Raw genomic sequence first — 18,166 nt, forward strand, 5'->3', positions numbered from 1 at the left:
TAAGGTAACTTACTTCAATTGAAATTACCTTCTGAAAATTGATTTAATTTAAACACGATTAATGAATTTTAATATTATTTAGAATGTTTAATTCTTGAAGAACATTTTCTTTCTACAAATGAGAAACTCAAACAATTAAAATTATCTTACAATGAAATCAGCATATTAAGTAAAATATTTACATTATTTCAAAAAGCAGTATTAACGTATAATGAATTATGGACATTTCACTATTACTATTTGATAAGTTTCATTTTCAATTATTTTGAATATTTACAACGATCACATTTGAAGGGTTTTCCTCCACCGTGCAATCAAATTTCAATGGTATTTCACCGCTGTGAATGCGGACATGTCCGATAAAAAACTCGTATATTAACTAACAAATTCACAACAGTCACGTACGTCTGAAGGGTTTTTCTCTATTATGAAGGGTATTATGTGTGATCAAAACGAACTTTCATGCGCTAGTAAAGTCACAATGAGCACATTTAAAGGGCTTTCCCCCACTTTGAACGCGTTGATGCCTGATGAAAGTACTCTTGCCAGTGCACCTAAAGTCTTACTGATGGCATTTGAAGGGTTTTCCACCATTGTGTATGCGTTGATGTTTGGTCAAATTAGTCTTCTGTACGCTGGAATAGTCACACTTATCACATTTGAAGGGTTTTTCACCATTGTGAATGCGTTGATGTATGATTAAACTATTCTTGTGAGTGCTGGAATATTCACACTGGCTACATTTGAAGCGTTTTTCGTCACTGTGAACGCGTTGATGTCTGATAAAACTACTCTTGACAGCGCAACCAAAATCACACTGGTCACATTGGAAAGGTTTTTCTACACTGTGAACACGTTGATGTGTGATCAATCCGGACTTCCGCGCGCTAGCGTAGTCACACTGATCACATTGGAAAGGTTTTTCTCCACTGTGAACGCGTTGATGTGAGATCAATACAGACTTCCATGCGCTAGCGTAGTCACACTGATCACATTGGAAAGGTTTTTCAGCACTGTGAACGCGTTGATGTCTGATAAAATTACCCTTGACAGCGCATCTAAAATCACACTGTTCACAATGGAAAGGTTTTTCTCTACTGTGAACGCTTTGATGTGTGATCAATATAGACTTCCACGCGCATGCGTAGTCACACTGATCACATTGGAAAGGTTTTTCTCCACTGTGAAGTTGTTGATGTGTGATCAATACGGACTTCCACTTGGTAGCGAAGTCACACTGATCACATTGGAAAGGTTTTTCTCCACTGTGAACGCGTTGATGTCTGATAAAACTACTCTTGTCAGCGCACATAAAATCACACTGATCACATTGGAAAGGTTTTTCACCACTGTGAATGCGTTCATGTCTGGTCAAATTACATTTCTGTGTGCTCAAAAATTCACACTGATCACATTTGAAGATTTTTCCTCTAGTAAGAATTTTTTTGTTATGGTCTAGACCTCTTTTTTGTTCAGTATTATGTTTTTCCGTGGATTTATCTACAAAAAGCAAAAACTATATTTCATTAAGGAAATAATCACGTAACATCCGGAAAATATAGATACGACACGAGGAAATCGCGATGATACTATGGGATGTGGTCTTAACTTGTATCATACCCTTTTTTGATGCATCCGCCCATTATTATCGTTACACAGTGGAGACGGGGAGCGCGCGAAAGATTCCCAGAGTCGCGTCTACTATTTCCTAGTTATATTCAATCGTGGTTTACAAATTAACATTAAATATATTGTATTTAGAATTCTGTAAGGGCCGGTACGCGACAATTTGGTCTCGCCGTTATGGTCTTGCCGATTTGGTCTCGCTGTTTTGGTCTCGCCGTTTTGGTCTCGGGACAAATGGGTCTCGGGACAAATGGGTCTCGCGACAAATGGGTCTCGGGACAAATGGGTCTCGGGACAAATGGGTCTCGGGACAATTGGGTCTCGGGACAATTGGGTCTCGGGACAAATGGGTCTCGGGACAAATGGGTCTCGGGACAATTGGGTCTCGGGACAAATGGGTCTCGTTACAATTGGGTCTCGGGACAAATGGGTCTCGGGAAAATTGGGTCTCGGGACAATTGGGTCTCGGGGCAATTGGGTCTCGGGACAAATGGGTCTCGGGACAAATGAGTCTCGGAACCTAACCCAACCCAACCTAGCTTGTTTGGAGGCAAGAAGATTATTTATATGAGTATTAAAAGCCCGCCTCTTACCACGAACAATTTATTAGCAATAATAGAAATATTTTGGAAGGTGTCAGACAATTAATAGGAGAATATTTTGGAAAAGGTGGCAGCTAATTAATTGGAGAATATTTTGGAAAAGGTGGCAGCTAATTAATTGGAGAATATTTTGGAAAAGGTGGCAGCTAACTATTAGGAGAACATTTTGGAAAAGGTGGCAGCTAATTAGTAGGAGAATGTTTTGGAAAAGGTGTCAAATAATTAATAGGAGAATATTTTGGAAATAGCGGCAGCTAATTAACTATAGAATATTTTGAAAAAGGTGGCAGCTAACTATTAGGAGAAAATTTTGGAAAATTTGGCAGCTAATTAGCAGGAGAATGTTTTGGAAAAGGTGTCAGATAATTAATAGAATATTTTGGAAATGGTGGCAGCTAATTAATTATAGAATATTTTGGAAAAGGTGGCAGCTAATTAATTATAGAATATTTTGGAAAAGGTGGCAGCTAACTATTAGGAGAATATTTTGGAAAAGGTGGCAGCTAATTAATAGGAGAATGTTTTGGAAAAGGTGTCAGCTAACTATTAGGAGAATGTTTTGGAAAAGGTGTCCGATAATTAATAGGAGTATATTTTGGAAAAGGCGGCAGCTAATTAATTGGAGAATATTTTGGAAAAGGCGGCAGCTAACTATTTGGAGAATATTTTGGAAAAGGTGGCAGCTTACTATTAGGAGAATATTTTGGTAAAGGTGGCAGCTAACTATTAGGAGAATATTTTGGAAAAGGTGGCAGCTAACTATTAGGAGAATATTTTGGAAAAGGCAGCTAATTAGTAGAATGTTTTGGAAAAGGTGTCAGATAATTAATAGGAGAATATTTTGGAAAAGGTGGCAGCTAATTAGTAGGAGAATGCTTTGGAAAGGGTGTCAGATAATTAATAGGATAATATTTTGGAAAAGGTGGCAGCTAATTAATTGGAGAATATTTTGGAAAAGGTGGCAGCTAATTGGTAGGAGAATGTTTTGGAAAAGGTGGCAACGAATTATTGGAACCATTGTTTTGGAAAAGGAGGTAACTAATTAGGTAACCAAATAATCACGAGACAAACCGTCCCGAGACCAAATAATCACGATACCAAATAGTCCCGAGACCAAATAATCACGATACCAAATAGTCCCGAGACCAAATAATCACGATACCAAATAGTCCCGAGACCAAATAATTACGATACCAAATAGTCCCGAGACCAAATAATCACGATACCAAATAGTACCGAGACCAAATAATCACGATACCAAATAGTACCGAGACCAAATAGTCCCGAGGCCAAATAGTACCGAGACCAAATCGGTGAGACCAATTAGTCCCGCGACCAAATAGGCAAGACCAAAATGGCGAGACCAATTCGGCGAGACCAAATTTTCCTGTTCCGGTAAGGGCGCTTGATTTAATAAGGAATGCCAATTAGGCGTGTGAAGACACAACATTAAAGAAAAGAAGCAGTTTCTTCTCTCTAAACCAATGCGAGGCTTGTTGTTGGTGTTATATCTTATCAATCACCTATTGTAATAACTAATAGTTCCATGCAAAATGTCCAAAATAGAAATAATACACAAGGGTTGCATTCTATCACTCACTGAATATAAACTTGGACCAAGTAACGCCACTATATTAATCCTTGTAAATTCTAGAAACCCCCGAAAGAAATAGTCAGGGGTGTAGCCTCTGTGTTTGCGTCAAACCAAGCCACAGAGCAGAACGAGTGTAAAATCTTCCCGTCTCATTAAACTATATTTTTACAAGAATAATTTCGCTTAAACTATTTCTCCTTAGCACTGATGGAAAATGTCTTGTATGTAGTTTATTATTGTTCCTTAAAACTGATAAAGGCTTAAGAGAACCAAATTTTTTGACATAGGGGTGAATTTTTGTGCTAAACCTTACCGAAAATAGAAGGTTAAAGTTATAAATAAAAAATAAGTTAATGCGTGGTTCAAATGACGATATACGTGGGTAACAACAGGTTAAAAGTCAACCAAATTGATCCACTAACAATTAGTCTGAAACAGGTTATAGTTGGGTCTAAAAGTACGTCAAGGTTGGAACATGGGTTAGATTATCAGATTATCTAAGTTATATCCCAGCATGCTCTGTCGATCCTCAAAAGACTGTTGAGAAATTCGAAATATTTTCTATTTTGGGCCGATGCCTTGATCTTTTTGATTAGCATCAGCAGTAGTTTCGAAATAAAATCAGATTCGCTACTTTCGCCAACATGGGTCGAGTAGATTTCATTCTTGTATGTTAAGCCATAAAATTGTTCGAAGCAGTTCATTGCATCGCCGTATAATCTACATTCATTAAGGGTTCCAAAAACTCGCTTGCCCAACTTCATACCATCACCACTGACTAATAAGGCTTTTAAAATTTGCCCTAAAACTTTTCGGGGCTTCGGTTCTAGCTCATAAGCGTTTGGTTCAATGAACTTTGCACCCAGCGAGTGACTTGTGGGAGACTTTCAGTATTTCATTAAAAATGAAAATCTACACACCAGGCTGCTTGCGGTTCCTGGCCTCAGTAGAGAGTCCTTCCGAACTATACAAATAAATTGTGATAAATAGTCCGTGGAAACAATAAAATGAATACACCTTTTTTTCTCTCGCAATACCTTTCCTTTTGAGATTGAGGTTGTTGCTGTTCCGCAACTGGAAGGGATAATGCTTGGCTATCTGGCTCTGAATCATAATCAACTGGTTCAACTTTCACTGATACATCGTTAGCCTTTTGAATTGCTCCATTTTTCTCCTAATTTTTTAGACAATTAACAATGATTAAAGAATATTGCTAATATCTAACCTCATAGGTTACCTTGAGATCTTTGACTTTGTTTTTCAATTCTTCTCTGACCTTAATGAGCAGGTCAATTTTCTCTCGTTGCTCATTAATAGTTAATTCATTTCCCATTCGCTCTTTCCTCACGTTTGAAATTAAAACGTCAAACTGAAAAATAAGATTCCATTACTACAGCTGATTTACATGGGACCTTCAGGCAGAATGCCTTTTAAAGAGACGAGCAAGAAAGATGAGAAACCAATGACGTCAAAGAACATTAATGGTCCTCATTTTTAATGAATCTTTAAACAAGGGACCTTTATCCTCTAAACCTTCAGCCAATCAGAGGGGAATTTATCATTGGCCATTTAAAAAAGTTCATTGTTCATGAGTCATTGAGAGGCTGCAGGAAATGTTATTTTTAATCATGTATCTCATAAACCCTTCATAAGGAACGGAAAAACTGGGTGCTTTCACTCAAGCAAGGCGAAATGGCCCCTAGGTTCGTTTTTTTGCCATTAGCTGCGCTACCAGCACAGATTTCCTCATAATGCGGGAACTATTTTATCAATTATTACCTTGTTCCTCAGTTTCTTCATTTTGTCATCTTTGCTTAAGTAACAATCTTCCTTATCCATTTCCTAAATCCATTTTGCAATTTTAAACTTCATAGTAGAACGAGGAATAGTTCAAAAATATCGCAAATACCTCTCCGAGAACAACTCTTTGAGAATTGACCAAATTCATATAGGATTTGTGTAAAGACAGTTTGTGAAGACACATTTCTTTCCTAAAATTAAACTTTGAATGAAGACGTGTTTCGAAACATGGAACATTTTTCGAAGAACAAGCAAATTAAGGAATGGAGAAAAATGTTAATATTTTAAACTACTAAGAGTTTACAGTGTTGCCAGGACCTTTGTGAGACAAAGTTGCTCAAGGCTGAAGTGCTTGATTAGTGGGAGAGTGTAGTTACAAAATCCGATTCAATATTAAAACTGATCATATCTCGATCTGGATAGTGTCCGACACGAAAATTGAAAAGTTTTCGTGATTTGTGTTCAATTTAGCTGTTTTGGGCGTTTGATTAGTCTTAAAAACGAGGACTACTGCGCCGCTATTGGTTTAGAGGGATTGGTTGAATTCTCACAGGCTGAGAGACGTAAGGGTAAGGTGGGGCATAGTGCGCTCTATCACGAGCTTATCAGGTTCGAATTAGCAGAAGCTACTAAACCAATGGCGGCGTAGTAGCCCTAATTTTTATGATTAATTAAATGCTAATTATTTTGTAATAAGAGATTTTTTTTTTTAATTTTTTTCTTTTGTATTAAAGTAAAATGTTGTTTTCCGACCTTTTCCTTCAAAAATGAATCAAGAAAAGGTTTAGGTTTTACTGTAGATACATTATTTTACACAAATTCAAAATTTAATAGTTAAATACCAATTATGTGAAAATGTATCAAATTGGTTCATTTTATACTTGCCAAATATTTCTAAATCTTGAGTTGATTGAAAAAAATGTCACTATTTGGGGCGCCTAATTCTAACTGCAAATTAAAGGGGCTGTTCGAACAGTGGGACAAACGACGATCTTCCTCATAGAGCTTAACATAGCGGGTGGGTAAAAAAGGAAAGGGGGTCGGACAGCCCCTTTAAGGGGCCTGCCTTTATACGCATGAAATGTCTTGCAGTTCTCGTGAAATCAGAATCGAAGAGTAAATTACAAATGGCGAAAAAATTTAAATGAATTCCGAAATAACACAATTTTTTTGTAATAAGAGATTACTATTTTTTTTTCATAAGTTTCCGTTTTATATTTAGAAAAAGGCCCTCGAAAAGGCCGTTCTTATAAGGTATAATGGGACATATTTCAGAATAGCTCCTGGTGGTCGTTCACTTTTCTTTCTATGTTTATTATATGTAAAATTGCATGAAAAAAATTATGGTGCAAAAATTTTCCAGCGCAAATGATTATTTAAAAAGTTACAACCGTTTAAGTCTTTGGCTTACGCAAAGGCTTAGAGGTCACGAATTAAGATCTCTGCAGACGAAAATAACCAATTAATTAGCTGCCATCTTTACCAAAATTATATTCTCCTATTAATTAGCTGCCACCTTTTCCAAAATATTCTCCTATTAATTAGCTGCCACCTTTTCCAAAATATTCTCCTATTAATTAGCTGCCACCTTTTCCAAAATATTTATATATTAGGCTTGGTTAGGTTATTTTAGGTTTGGTTTTGGTATTTTCGTCTGCAGAGATCTTAATTCGTGACTCCTATACGTGTATGGTCCTTTTTCCACTTATAATTGCTTTTTTAGGCTTTTAGCCAATGACATGGATCCCTAAGCCTTTGCGCACGCCAAAGAATTAAACGCTTGTAACTTTTTCAATAATCATTTGCGCCGAAAAAGTTTTGGGCCATAATTTTTTTCATCCAATATTACACATAATAAACATAAAAACAAAAGTGATCTGCTACCAGAAGCTATTCTGTAAAATTGCCGGTTTAATGTTATGTTACCCGGCCTTTTACTTTAAATATGAGAGGCTAATAAAACTTCACTAGCCCATCCGGAACAGGTAGAGGATTTTGAGCCATAGCCATGTAGTTTCGTAAAATTATGTGGTCCTGAGTTAATGTTTGAACATCGCTAGCCGGAAGACATAAAAACCTCTGGCAAGTTATTCCACGCAATGATTACCCCATCAAAAAATAAATATTTCGCCGCGTCATTTCAAGAATGGGGAAGGTGTATCTTATGGATGGCTGTTCCATGTGTTATAATTGTTGACGCTGTATTTAAAAAATATGTTTGGTCTGGACTGCGTAGTGTAGTATTTTCAATCAAAACAACAAGTCTGGGTAAAGGGGAGAGTCCTTCTTTGGGACATTCTTCAAGTTCAAGAAATATTTTCATTACTTACCAGCTTAAAGGTTTCATCATCACAACACAATCTTTCAAAGCATCCATCCTACTACTAAACCAAATTAAACTAATGATTCAAGTCCTGTAACGTCTGAGGAATCTTTTCCTTGTTATTTGTTCTTCTTGGCGAACGAGTTTCTTATTTCTTTTACTTAAAGTTTCTCTAGTAATTTTAGTTTACCACTTGACGGTCCATAAGAAGAATGCCTAGCAGACGTAAAAGTTTGCAAAACCTCGAACTTGGAGGCGGTATTATTTTAGTACTGGAGTGGTATTAAGATAAGAAAAGAATGCGTGTGGCCAGGGTTGGAAATAAGACAGGTTTACAAGTCCAAAACCAATTTATTAATTGCTCGGACCAGTTTATTTATTCCAAAACCTGGGGTGAGTGGTCCCAGGGACCACTTTATTAATTATCGTTTTTGGAAAAAATAGACGGTGGGACCAGATTAATAATTCGGGGTTCCTTATTAGAATTTTTCAAGCTCAACGCATTTCTACCAATTTTACTCTTATGTAGTTAGTACTCCTTGGTTACAACTTCCCTACAAATGTTTTGTAGTCTATTGACTATTGATCTTGACTAGTGACTATTCTAGAATGAGTCTCTTGTAGTCGACAGCCTAGACGATAGTCAGTACTAGTTGTCAGTGGTTGCATTAGGCAGTACTGTATGGTCACATTACAGGATTTTGATCTGGCTTACTGATAGCGAGAGAAGATATTGTCACCGAATTCATGTAAAATGCAATAAGGAATAAGGATAGTTCTGAAAAGGATGAAGAACTTCAAATATCATTAGACATGTTGATTGATATTTAGTGGCAACTAGTTGAAAAATTGTGATAAGAAATAAAAGTTAACTGTTTTTAATTTTGATACGCTACTTTATCCTACAGTAAAAAATTCAAAATCAATTAGAATTTTCAGCTTCTTTACTTTTGTGTCTTTACGTGTTTTTTATTCTCACCATTTTAGAAATTTAATTTATAGTGGGACCGGTAGAATAATAATTAATGCGAGGGTCACTGGTCCCAAGGACCAGTTTAATAATTCCAACATGAGGGGTCACTGGTCCCGAGGACCACTAACAAAATTCAGCTTATTTCCAACCCTGCGTGTGGCACGTCTGCGGGGTGGGAAATAAGGATTTTTTAAACTGGACATTAGGCCAGCGATCCCCCTGACCTTGACGTGCCGTGGTCACAATCTTCTCCCTTCACAGGCGAGCGAAAAATTTTATACTGCCAAAGGCGATAATGTGGCACAACAGCTACAGGAAGGTCGGACTAATAGCCCTATCGTAGATATACATCATACGATGTAGCGACATGTATAGAGATAGTTGCATTATCAGTGTCAGCGTTTCGATTAAAATTTAAAACGCAAAAACTTTCAAAGATTACCATCTTTTATTTATGTCTCCATTAAAGAGTGCAAAACAAAATTATTGAAAAAATGTAACAAGTACAATAGCAATTTTAAGGGACTTATTTAAAATTGCGTAAATTTAGAAAAACATTTCTTGAACATGAAATTAGTTTATAATTTTGTTTGGCCAATAAAAACTACAAACACATGTTCGTTTATTTGGAGTAAAGCTTTGAAAAAAACCCAACAAAACGAGTAACTTTATACAATAATCACTAAATAAGAGAAAACTAAATGTGAACAAAAAAATTAGTATGTAATTCTGTATTACTTTTGAAAAATTGTGTAGCTTTTGAAGGAAAATTCTTGAATACGAAAGTAATACTAAGATAACAATGTTTGGGTTAATTTGAAAAAATGCTTTGAAAAAAAAAAACCCCTGACAAAAGGAGTAACTTTTCCTTGTCACAGTGTAATCACTAAACAATAAACAATATTTATGTAAGGATACTAAGGATGTAACCTAAGATGTAACTACAACTGCGCACAATTCTAAATTACTTATTTAAAAATGCTCAGTTTTTTTGAAGAAAAAAATCTGTGTACAAAATTCAACCACTTGTTTTATTTAGAAAACAAATGCACTAATTTGAAGAGGAAAAAAACCAAGTAAATATGAGTGAAGTTACACGCATTTTAAGAACTTAATTTGCGCAATTAAGATCCAACTCAGGAAAAAGCTGAATTAAAATACCAGTAATGGTTTCCTTCATCGTATCTTGAAAGTAAAAATTCTTCAATATCTTAAGGAGGTTTTTGGCCAAGTTCTTACTGACAACAGTTCGAGCGAGGTAATATTTCAACAGATCCGTATCGTATTCAGCCAACGTTTCGATAATGGGAAGATGATCAGGAGATAACAAATTCTTGTCATAGCTCTTGGGCTCAATGCTATCAATTACCATTTTGATGGACACAGCGTCTTTGTTTACAGCCAATTCAGAAGTGATGTCATCAAAGAACCTTGAATCGATAACTTTAATTAATTCTTCTCTTGGGAATCTGGTCCAACAATATCTGAACAAAATACTACAGTTGTAGCGTCTGACAAACTCGAACGCGCCATCAGCAAACTCTACCAAATCATTGCCGTTTGTAGCTTCAATGGCGCCTTCCAATTTGCCAATGTAATGGCCCAATGCCTTTAGAATATGCGTATTTCTTGGCCACGCGAAGTATGATATGTTCATCAATAACTCTTCAGGAGGTTCAAATATGGATACTAATGCGCACATTTGCGTGTAATTTAATTGACTCAATAAATATCCCTGACCTGATACTTCTGAAAGTTGGAGAGGGTTGTTGCTTGCATAATTCGATGGTTTAAAAATAATATCCAAGGCCTCAATTTTTTCTTCTTCAGTTAAATTATTAAATAGAAATTTTACTGTTGATTTTCTAAATTCCAAACGATGAAAAACCATGACAAAAAATTGAACATCAATTGTCGTAAAAAAAGATGGGTCTAAAAAGGAATAATCCGGCGGGGCCAGCCCTCCTACTTTATAAATCCAGTATCTAACCATCAAATATTCATTATCATGGAAATATTTTAAATGCTGTTCTTCTCTGATTCTTGGCCACAATTGCCCAATTTTATCCTCCAAACAGTACGTGCACGCCATGTAAAAACTGAATGTCAAATCGAGGTCACTTTGATTCTCTAGTAGTAATCTGGTCATCTTGGGTCGATTTAATGAGCCTTCAACAGTCCAGCTCAAATTGGAGAGTTGGTGTTCCAGGGTAATGTCAGTGATGTGGTTTTTGATTTCTAAAAGCCAATGATATATTTCATTTCCTACATCATTCAATATCATTAGGGTAATTTCTTTAAAAAGTGTTGGTATGTTGGAACGCTTCAATTCGTCAATTGCTCCGTCGTTCAGTGACTCGAGGTTTAACCGAAAACGCAGAGGATATCGCAAGGATTTTTTAATTGAACTAACCCATACTAACGAGGCGAATTTAGTCAGGGCTTGGCGTTGTAGCGAAATTGCAGGCAGCTTGGCAAGCTCCATTTCGAATCGTTCAATACGGCTTTTAACAAATGGGCGTATTCCCTATGTGTAAAGACTTCAAATATCGAATCTTCAAAATTTCCAATAGTGAGTAATAGTGTTAACTAAATGTTTTCGATATGAATCTTCAATCTAATCATCAGGAATTATCGCTTTTGTTGCAATGCGACTGACCTAAAACCATAAAAATTAAATAAGAACTAGAGGTTATTTCTTCCATGCAAAAGCAAGAAAAAAACATGCATTACTGCAGTCATCGCTAAATAAAAAATGCATTAATGCAGTTATTGCAAAATAAAACATTCCAAAAGGGATTTCAAAAATGAAATACAACTCCATGCATCTTACAAGAAGATAGATTGCTAAAACGCATCACGATGGTACCCATAGTTAATTGTAATTACCGACAATTATCTTCAATTTTTCTAACTTCAGAGCTTCAAACAACGGTTTAAAATATGTGTGGATTTAACAGTCACAGTAAAACGTTAAGAGTATGATGAAATACTAATTAAACGACTACACCAACTGAAATATTTAAGTTAAGGCCAAAATTAAAGGAAATGCCACCCCACATCAAGGTTCCTAAAGAAAAATAGCAGTATAGGTTGCCTCGATCGAGCAATTTTTCCTTCGAAAATACAACTCGTCTATTGGCTGGTCTCGAGGAGGCCTCCGTGACGTCACCCAGATGAGATTTCTAATAAAATAGTATGGCGAAAGCCATAGGAAAGGCTTTTTATGCTGCGTTTTAAACCAAAACAACAAATAAGAAACAGAATTTTCAAATTTTAAATTTACCGCCTTATTATAAAATAATACTAGTCGGCGTTGCGGGCTCCAGTCAAAAGTAAACAACAAATATGGACGAGAGATTGAAACTGTCATCTTGCAAGGAGAGCTAAAGTTGCAACTTAGAAGCGAAATGGGGCAAATTACTCTAATTTCGGTGGTTTCATCTATAAAAATAACTCCTTTACACTCAGGTTAGAAAGCCATTTAACTTATTAACCTATTTTCACTAAATAATAATTATTTAAGGAAACTATTGCATGTTATTATTAAACACTTGGCAAGGCTTACTACTATTTTGATTGAAAAAATGAAAAGGCATGAGGCCTTTCTGAGTTTGATTTTAAGCCAAGGTTCCAATTTTCATTTTAATTATGGTTTGGTAGGTTAATCGTCTACATTAAAGATGCCAGTTGGAGGAATGAGATGCGCTATTTTAGGCTGTGAAAATCGGTACCGAGTAACGTGCAAAAATAAAGATAGCCCCGTAGCATACTTTACATTTCCAAAAGATAAGAAACTAAGAAGAATATGGGCTAAAAAATGTGGCAAAGATACAGTCAACCCGAATTATGCAAGAGTATGTTCTGACCATTTTACAAAAGAAGACTACTTGAGAGATCTCAAAGCGGAACTATTAAATATACCTTCAAAGAAACGTTTGAATGAAAATGCAATCCCATCATTGAATCTCCTTTCACCGGCATCTAACTGCTCACAAATATCAGAAGGAAGACTTTCTCGTTCTAGAATAAGAGACCGCAAAAAGCTTGTTAATGAATTAATTGAATCAAGTACTTCAAGAGAAGATGATTCTGGTCTTGATATTTCGGCATTAAGCGTAGAAAATGTAAACGATACTAGTCACAACTTGGAATTAACGTAAACCAAACTTGGTTTCCTAACCCTTCATTGCCGGAAGAAAAAGTATACTGTTTTGCTGATGTCCCACACGCGTTAAAACTTATTAGAAACTGGTTCTTGGACACAGGCTTTCTTTTAAACAGCATCAAAATTACTAAAGACCCGGTGATATCACTTTTTAATCAAGATCAAGGAGAGCTAAAATCGTGTCATAAAATTACGAGACTTCATTTGGAATGTGTGAAAACGCAACGCCAGAATGTACGCATGGCAGCAGAGTTGCTGTCAAACACTGTAGCTACAGCAATAAAACGAATTTCACCCATGTCTGACAATGAGGAATCATATCTCGCCACGTCCGAATTTATTCATACAGTTGACGAATGGTTTGATACCATGAATAGTTACACCAAGAGCGATGGAAGGAAAAGTGGCTACGGAATTAATCATAGCGAACAGTCGAAAAAACTAGATAACATGACCAGTATGGTACAGTCGCTAAGATGTTATGGCAAGAAAGGCAATCCTCTTCAAAGCCTACAGCTTTTCCAAAATGGAATTATAATCTCGAAAAGGGTCGGCGAAGAAAAACCTTCCATATCAAATGAGAAGGGTATAGTTAAAAAAGTTACAGAAAAAATAGCATCTGTATACCTAACCTATCCGAGAAATGTAATTAGCGGGTTTGTTAAAATGCGAACCCTCTTAAGAATAAAGTTCCTAAACCAGTCTACCATAGAAGCTGATGCAATTAAGCGAAATGCCAAAAAAAAACGAGGAAGTTCTGTACTTAAATGTGATATTTTATTATCATAAAAATGTTATGAACGAAAATAAATAAATATTAAAACTATTTTGCTACCTAGGCAGCGACAGACAACTCTGACATAAACTCACTTTGTTACTAAATTTTAGTTGAATTATTTGTTAAACTTTTATTTAACAATAAATATTTTATTCCCAATCACATTGTGAATAATTATTGTTGCCTTTAAACTTAAATTTATTTTAATTAAGCTCCTAATATACGAGCGGAATGGGGTAAACAATAATCCGCCTTGTTCAAATCTCATCTGGGTGACGTCACGCGTGCTTAAGCAGACGACGCTTCATCGACTCGCAAAATTTCTTTCAAACCGAGTAGCGACAGGGCCGGAAATAAGGAATATTTCTTATAGGACATGTGTCCACTGACCCCCTCTTTGATTGGAAAATTTATAGGACATTGTCCACTGGAGTGTGCAAAAATTGTGTCGCATCTTCATAGCCAAGCTATCAAAACTTGAGAAATATTTACTGGTCAACCGTCCAGTGACCCCCTTAGTTTTTAGAAATATTATAGGACATTTTAAAATTTTATTGGACAATGTCCAGTGTCCTGTGCTTATTTCCGGCCCTGAGTAGCGATCGAGACCCCCTTGACCCCACATGTCTCCCAAAACAAGCTCTAATTTCCTTCTAGAAAACACATGAGAATTTGAGAAAGGACTCTGTTTCCGCCCAAACGCCAAGTTTTCCAGCATCTATAATGTCGTTTCGGCAGAAAAGTAAATTAAGGAAAAAAGTAATTATAAAAACCTTTGCAAGTAGCCAATTCCGAACACTCGATGAATACTTTACTATTTACATTAAACGACGTGTTTTTAACAGACAATATTCAGCGGCATGCCACGTTTTACCGTTTTTTTTTTGAAGCAGACGACTGAAAACGGCTGTGTTTGCAGGCTTGGAAATAAGGTTTATTTCTGAAGTTCTGAACTAGTCCTCCGGACCAGTGACCCCTGATGTCTTAAATTTGAAACTGGTCCCGGGACCAGTGACCCTTCCCCTATTTATTTTTCTACTGGTCCCAGGACTTGTGGTCGTTCTCTCTTCTAAAAAAATCTCTCTCGGCTTAGGGTTGTATACACAACTGGACTCCTGGAATCGAAATTTATGTTAAAATGAAAGTAATTAAAGAGGTCCCCATATCAATTTCTAATAAAAGTAGGAATTAATAAACTAGTCAATGTGACCAGAGACCCTCACGTTTTGAATAAAAAAAGTGGTCCAAGCTATTAATAAACTGGTTTTTGACCTGTAAACCTGTCTTATTTCCTAGTCTGTTTGTTTGGTCACTTTCAGCGTGGGAAATAAGGCGGTGGCACAGGGCAAATGACCAGTTTAAAAATTGCCTGGACCAGTATAAAAATTAAATCAGAGGGGGGTCAGTGGTCCACAGGACCACTAAGAAAATTCAAGGGTTTCCAGAGTCCAGATTTTAGGTAATATATTGTAATTATCCACATCTTCAATTTAGCAGACGACGCGGCCTGGTCAGTGGTCATGGACCTGTTTATTTATTCCAAGCTAGAGGGGTCGCTGGCCCAATGTCCAGCTTAAAACAAATCCTTATTTTCCACCCTGTCAAAGATCGTAACGAAGTCTGTGGCAGTCTGGGAAATAACACACTTCCTCTGGTCCAAAACCAGTTTATTATTGCTTGGACTAGTTTTTAAATTCAAGAAGTGGAGGTTACTGATCCTCAGGACCAGTTTATTAATTGCAAATCTATAGGAAAACAAAGGCTAGGACCAGTCCAGACACCAGTTTATTATTTCAGACAGGGTCACTGGTCCAAAGGACTAGTTTAACAAAATATTTCGCAGACTGGTCACCAGGGTTGGAAATAAAGTGAATTTTGTAAGTGGTCCTCGGGACCAGCGACCCCTCATGTTGGAATTATTAAACTGGTCCTTGGGACCAGTGACCCTCGCATTAATTATTATTTTACCGGTCCCACTATAAATTAAATTTCTAAAATGGTGAGAATAAAAAGCACGTAAAGACACAAAAGTAAAGAAGCTGAAAATTCTAATTGATTTTGAATTTTTTACTGTAGGAAAAAGTAGCGAATCAAAATTAAAAACAGTTAACTTTTATTTCTTATCACAATTTTTCAACTAGTTGCCACTAAATATCAATCAACATGTCTAATGATATTTGAAGTTCTTAATCCTTTTCTGAACTAGCCTTATTCCTTATTGCATTTTACATAAAAATTCGGTGGCAATATCTTCTCTCGCTATCAGTAAGCCAGATGAAAATCCTGTAATGTGACCATGCACTACTGCCTAATACGACTACTGACAACTAGTACTGGCTATGGTCTAGACTGTCGACTACAAGACACTCATTCTAGAGTATAGACGCTAGACAAGATCAATAGTCAATAGCAAAAACGGATTTATGGGATAAGAACGTCGGATCATAGCTTTAGCCTCTAGTACCATCCTCGCATACTTTATTGAGAAACTTCGTCTGCTTATATTTTGACTCCACCCACAAATTCGATCTCTATACAGAATTTGTGGGTGGAGTCAAAATATAAGCAGACGAAGTTTCTCAATAAAGTATGCGAGGATGGGGAGTGAATTCGCTAACTCCGACGTTCTTATCCCATAAATCCGTTTTTGATTGAACTGAGGGGAAAACGCTGAATCTTTGTTTAAGGCCATGTTTTTAATTATCATTAAAATGTTACGTATGTTATCTAAACAGGGAAACTCTACGAAGTATGATGGATTTTGTGAAGGATTGTCGTGTTATGGTCAAACGTTTAAGCTGGTAAGTGATGAATAAATTGTAACTTGTGTATCAATAAGGCATGTTACGGATCCAAACCTATCAAAACTATTATACCTTGAAAAGAAAAAGATCTTTCTTGTTATTTTAAAAATTAAACATACTAGTAGAATAAATAATTTATACGAAGCTGGTTGTATTCAAATAATGGGTTTGAGTAATTCCCTAATCTTGAAGAAAGTTGCAGTGTCCATCAATGGTCACAATCTTTTGAACTAGCTAAGCATGTTTTTCTAAACTTTTGATAGCGAAAGCTACAATGTATTGGGAAACCTTTCTTGTTATATGTTCGTTTTCTTCTGTTTGAAAAGATATTTTATTTTAGGGAAGCTTTACAATTTCACAAACTCTCGGCACAAAATTCCGAAATGAGTTTAGTAAATCTTCAAAGGTTGGCGATTAAAGAGGTATTCTAGGAGAGCGATAGCTCTCTTAGATAAGACCTCATACTGCTCTTAATGTATAAGGAGGGTTTTTTGTTTGGATGTAGTTTTTTTTGTAGAGAGTGTCTATTCTCACCCCCGGGTGGAAATAGCCTACGCGCTATTCTCACCCCCCCCGGGTGAAAATAGCTTATACGCTATTCTCACCCCCCCCCCGGGTGAAAATAGCTTATAGGTTATTCTCACCCCCCTCCCGGGTGCAAATAGCTTATACCCTATTCTCACCCCCCCCACCACGTGACCTCCCGCGTAACGCCATGCGGCCGAGATTATTTTGGTCATTCCTTTGGTTGAGAGGTAAGCGAATTGTTTTCATTTTGTTCTTCCCTAAAAATTTTGTGTTTTATTTGTATACTCTTGAAAGTAATAATTTATATTAGTCCATATTACTTATTACTAATAATCTTAATATATTTTAGTGTATTTAATATGTTATATTTATATTATTTTATCAATTTATTGTTAAATCCTTTCAAGAAAGGAATCATCATGGACCAAGCCGCAAAGGCTTAGGTCCACGTGGTTTTTTCGGTTTTCATTTTGTTCTTCCCTAAATATTTTGTGTTTTATTTGTATACTCTTGAAAGTAATATTTTATATTAGTCCATATTACTTATTACTAATAATCTTTATATATTTTAGTGTATTTGATATGTTATATTATTTTATCAATTTATTGTTAAATCCTTTAAAGAAAGGAATCATCATGGACCAAGCCGCAAAGGCTTAGGTCCACGTGGTTTTTTCTTGCTAGCACAGTAAGCACATTTACCAAAATCATGCCCAAATAGACTAGTTAGCTTTTAATACGTTGGAAAATACCATTCTCGATTTCATTTAGTTTTAGTAATAATTGGTTGTTTTGTTAAGTTTGTACTGTTTAACTAATTTATATTTTTCAACTTATTTCATTTCAGATTTCTCCAGCTACTGTGTTTTTCCCTGCGTTTCGTTGTTGTTTTTGGACGAGCTGTTTTGAGGACGTTCAGTTGCCTTGAGGACGTTTAGTTGCCTTGAGGACGTTTAGTTGTCTAGGGGAG

At 36.2% G+C, this 18,166-nt stretch overlaps 2 protein-coding genes across 9 annotated transcripts; both read right to left on the minus strand.

Annotated features, from left to right (window-relative positions):
* Positions 1-62: 62 nt before the first annotated feature.
* Positions 63-9,174, minus strand: LOC149679198 (uncharacterized). 4 transcript variants are annotated; one of them, XM_089834841.1, is made up of 8 exons: positions 7,953-9,171; positions 5,941-7,886; positions 5,732-5,813; positions 5,602-5,664; positions 5,060-5,191; positions 4,860-4,996; positions 4,743-4,786; positions 63-1,500 (listed from the first exon to the last, which is right to left on the minus strand). In XM_089834841.1, the coding sequence occupies exons 3-8, from the start codon at positions 5,804-5,806 to the stop codon at positions 563-565; spliced, it is 1,389 nt and encodes a 462-aa protein (XP_089690967.1). In that variant the 5' UTR covers positions 5,807-5,813; positions 5,941-7,886; positions 7,953-9,171; the 3' UTR covers positions 63-562. The 4 variants fall into 4 exon arrangements, with proteins under 4 accessions (XP_089690967.1, XP_089690966.1, XP_089690969.1 ...); XM_089834840.1 differs by lacking the exon at positions 5,941-7,886 and having other exon boundaries at positions 7,953-9,174; XM_089834843.1 differs by lacking the exons at positions 5,732-5,813; positions 5,941-7,886; positions 7,953-9,171 and adding an exon at positions 5,341-5,521 and having other exon boundaries at positions 5,602-5,650.
* Positions 9,175-9,347: 173 nt separating this feature from the next.
* LOC149679199 (uncharacterized) lies at positions 9,348-15,101 on the minus strand. Of its 5 annotated transcripts, none has more exons than XM_089834846.1 (2): positions 14,638-15,101; positions 9,348-11,577 (listed from the first exon to the last, which is right to left on the minus strand). In XM_089834846.1, exon 2 carries the CDS (start codon positions 11,401-11,403, stop codon positions 10,030-10,032), a length of 1,374 nt encoding a protein of 457 aa, XP_089690972.1. In that variant the 5' UTR covers positions 11,404-11,577; positions 14,638-15,101; the 3' UTR covers positions 9,348-10,029. The 5 variants fall into 5 exon arrangements, with proteins under 5 accessions (XP_089690972.1, XP_089690971.1, XP_089690973.1 ...); XM_089834845.1 differs by having other exon boundaries at positions 9,348-11,931; XM_089834847.1 differs by lacking the exon at positions 14,638-15,101 and having other exon boundaries at positions 9,348-10,583; positions 10,659-11,403.
* Positions 15,102-18,166: the final 3,065 nt, after the last annotated feature.

This window comes from Phalangium opilio, unplaced genomic scaffold (genome assembly GCF_054372755.1).
Source record: "Phalangium opilio isolate 3A_F unplaced genomic scaffold, DU_Popi_V2 ptg000041l_1, whole genome shotgun sequence".
Classification (NCBI taxonomy): Eukaryota; Metazoa; Arthropoda; class Arachnida; order Opiliones; family Phalangiidae; genus Phalangium; species Phalangium opilio.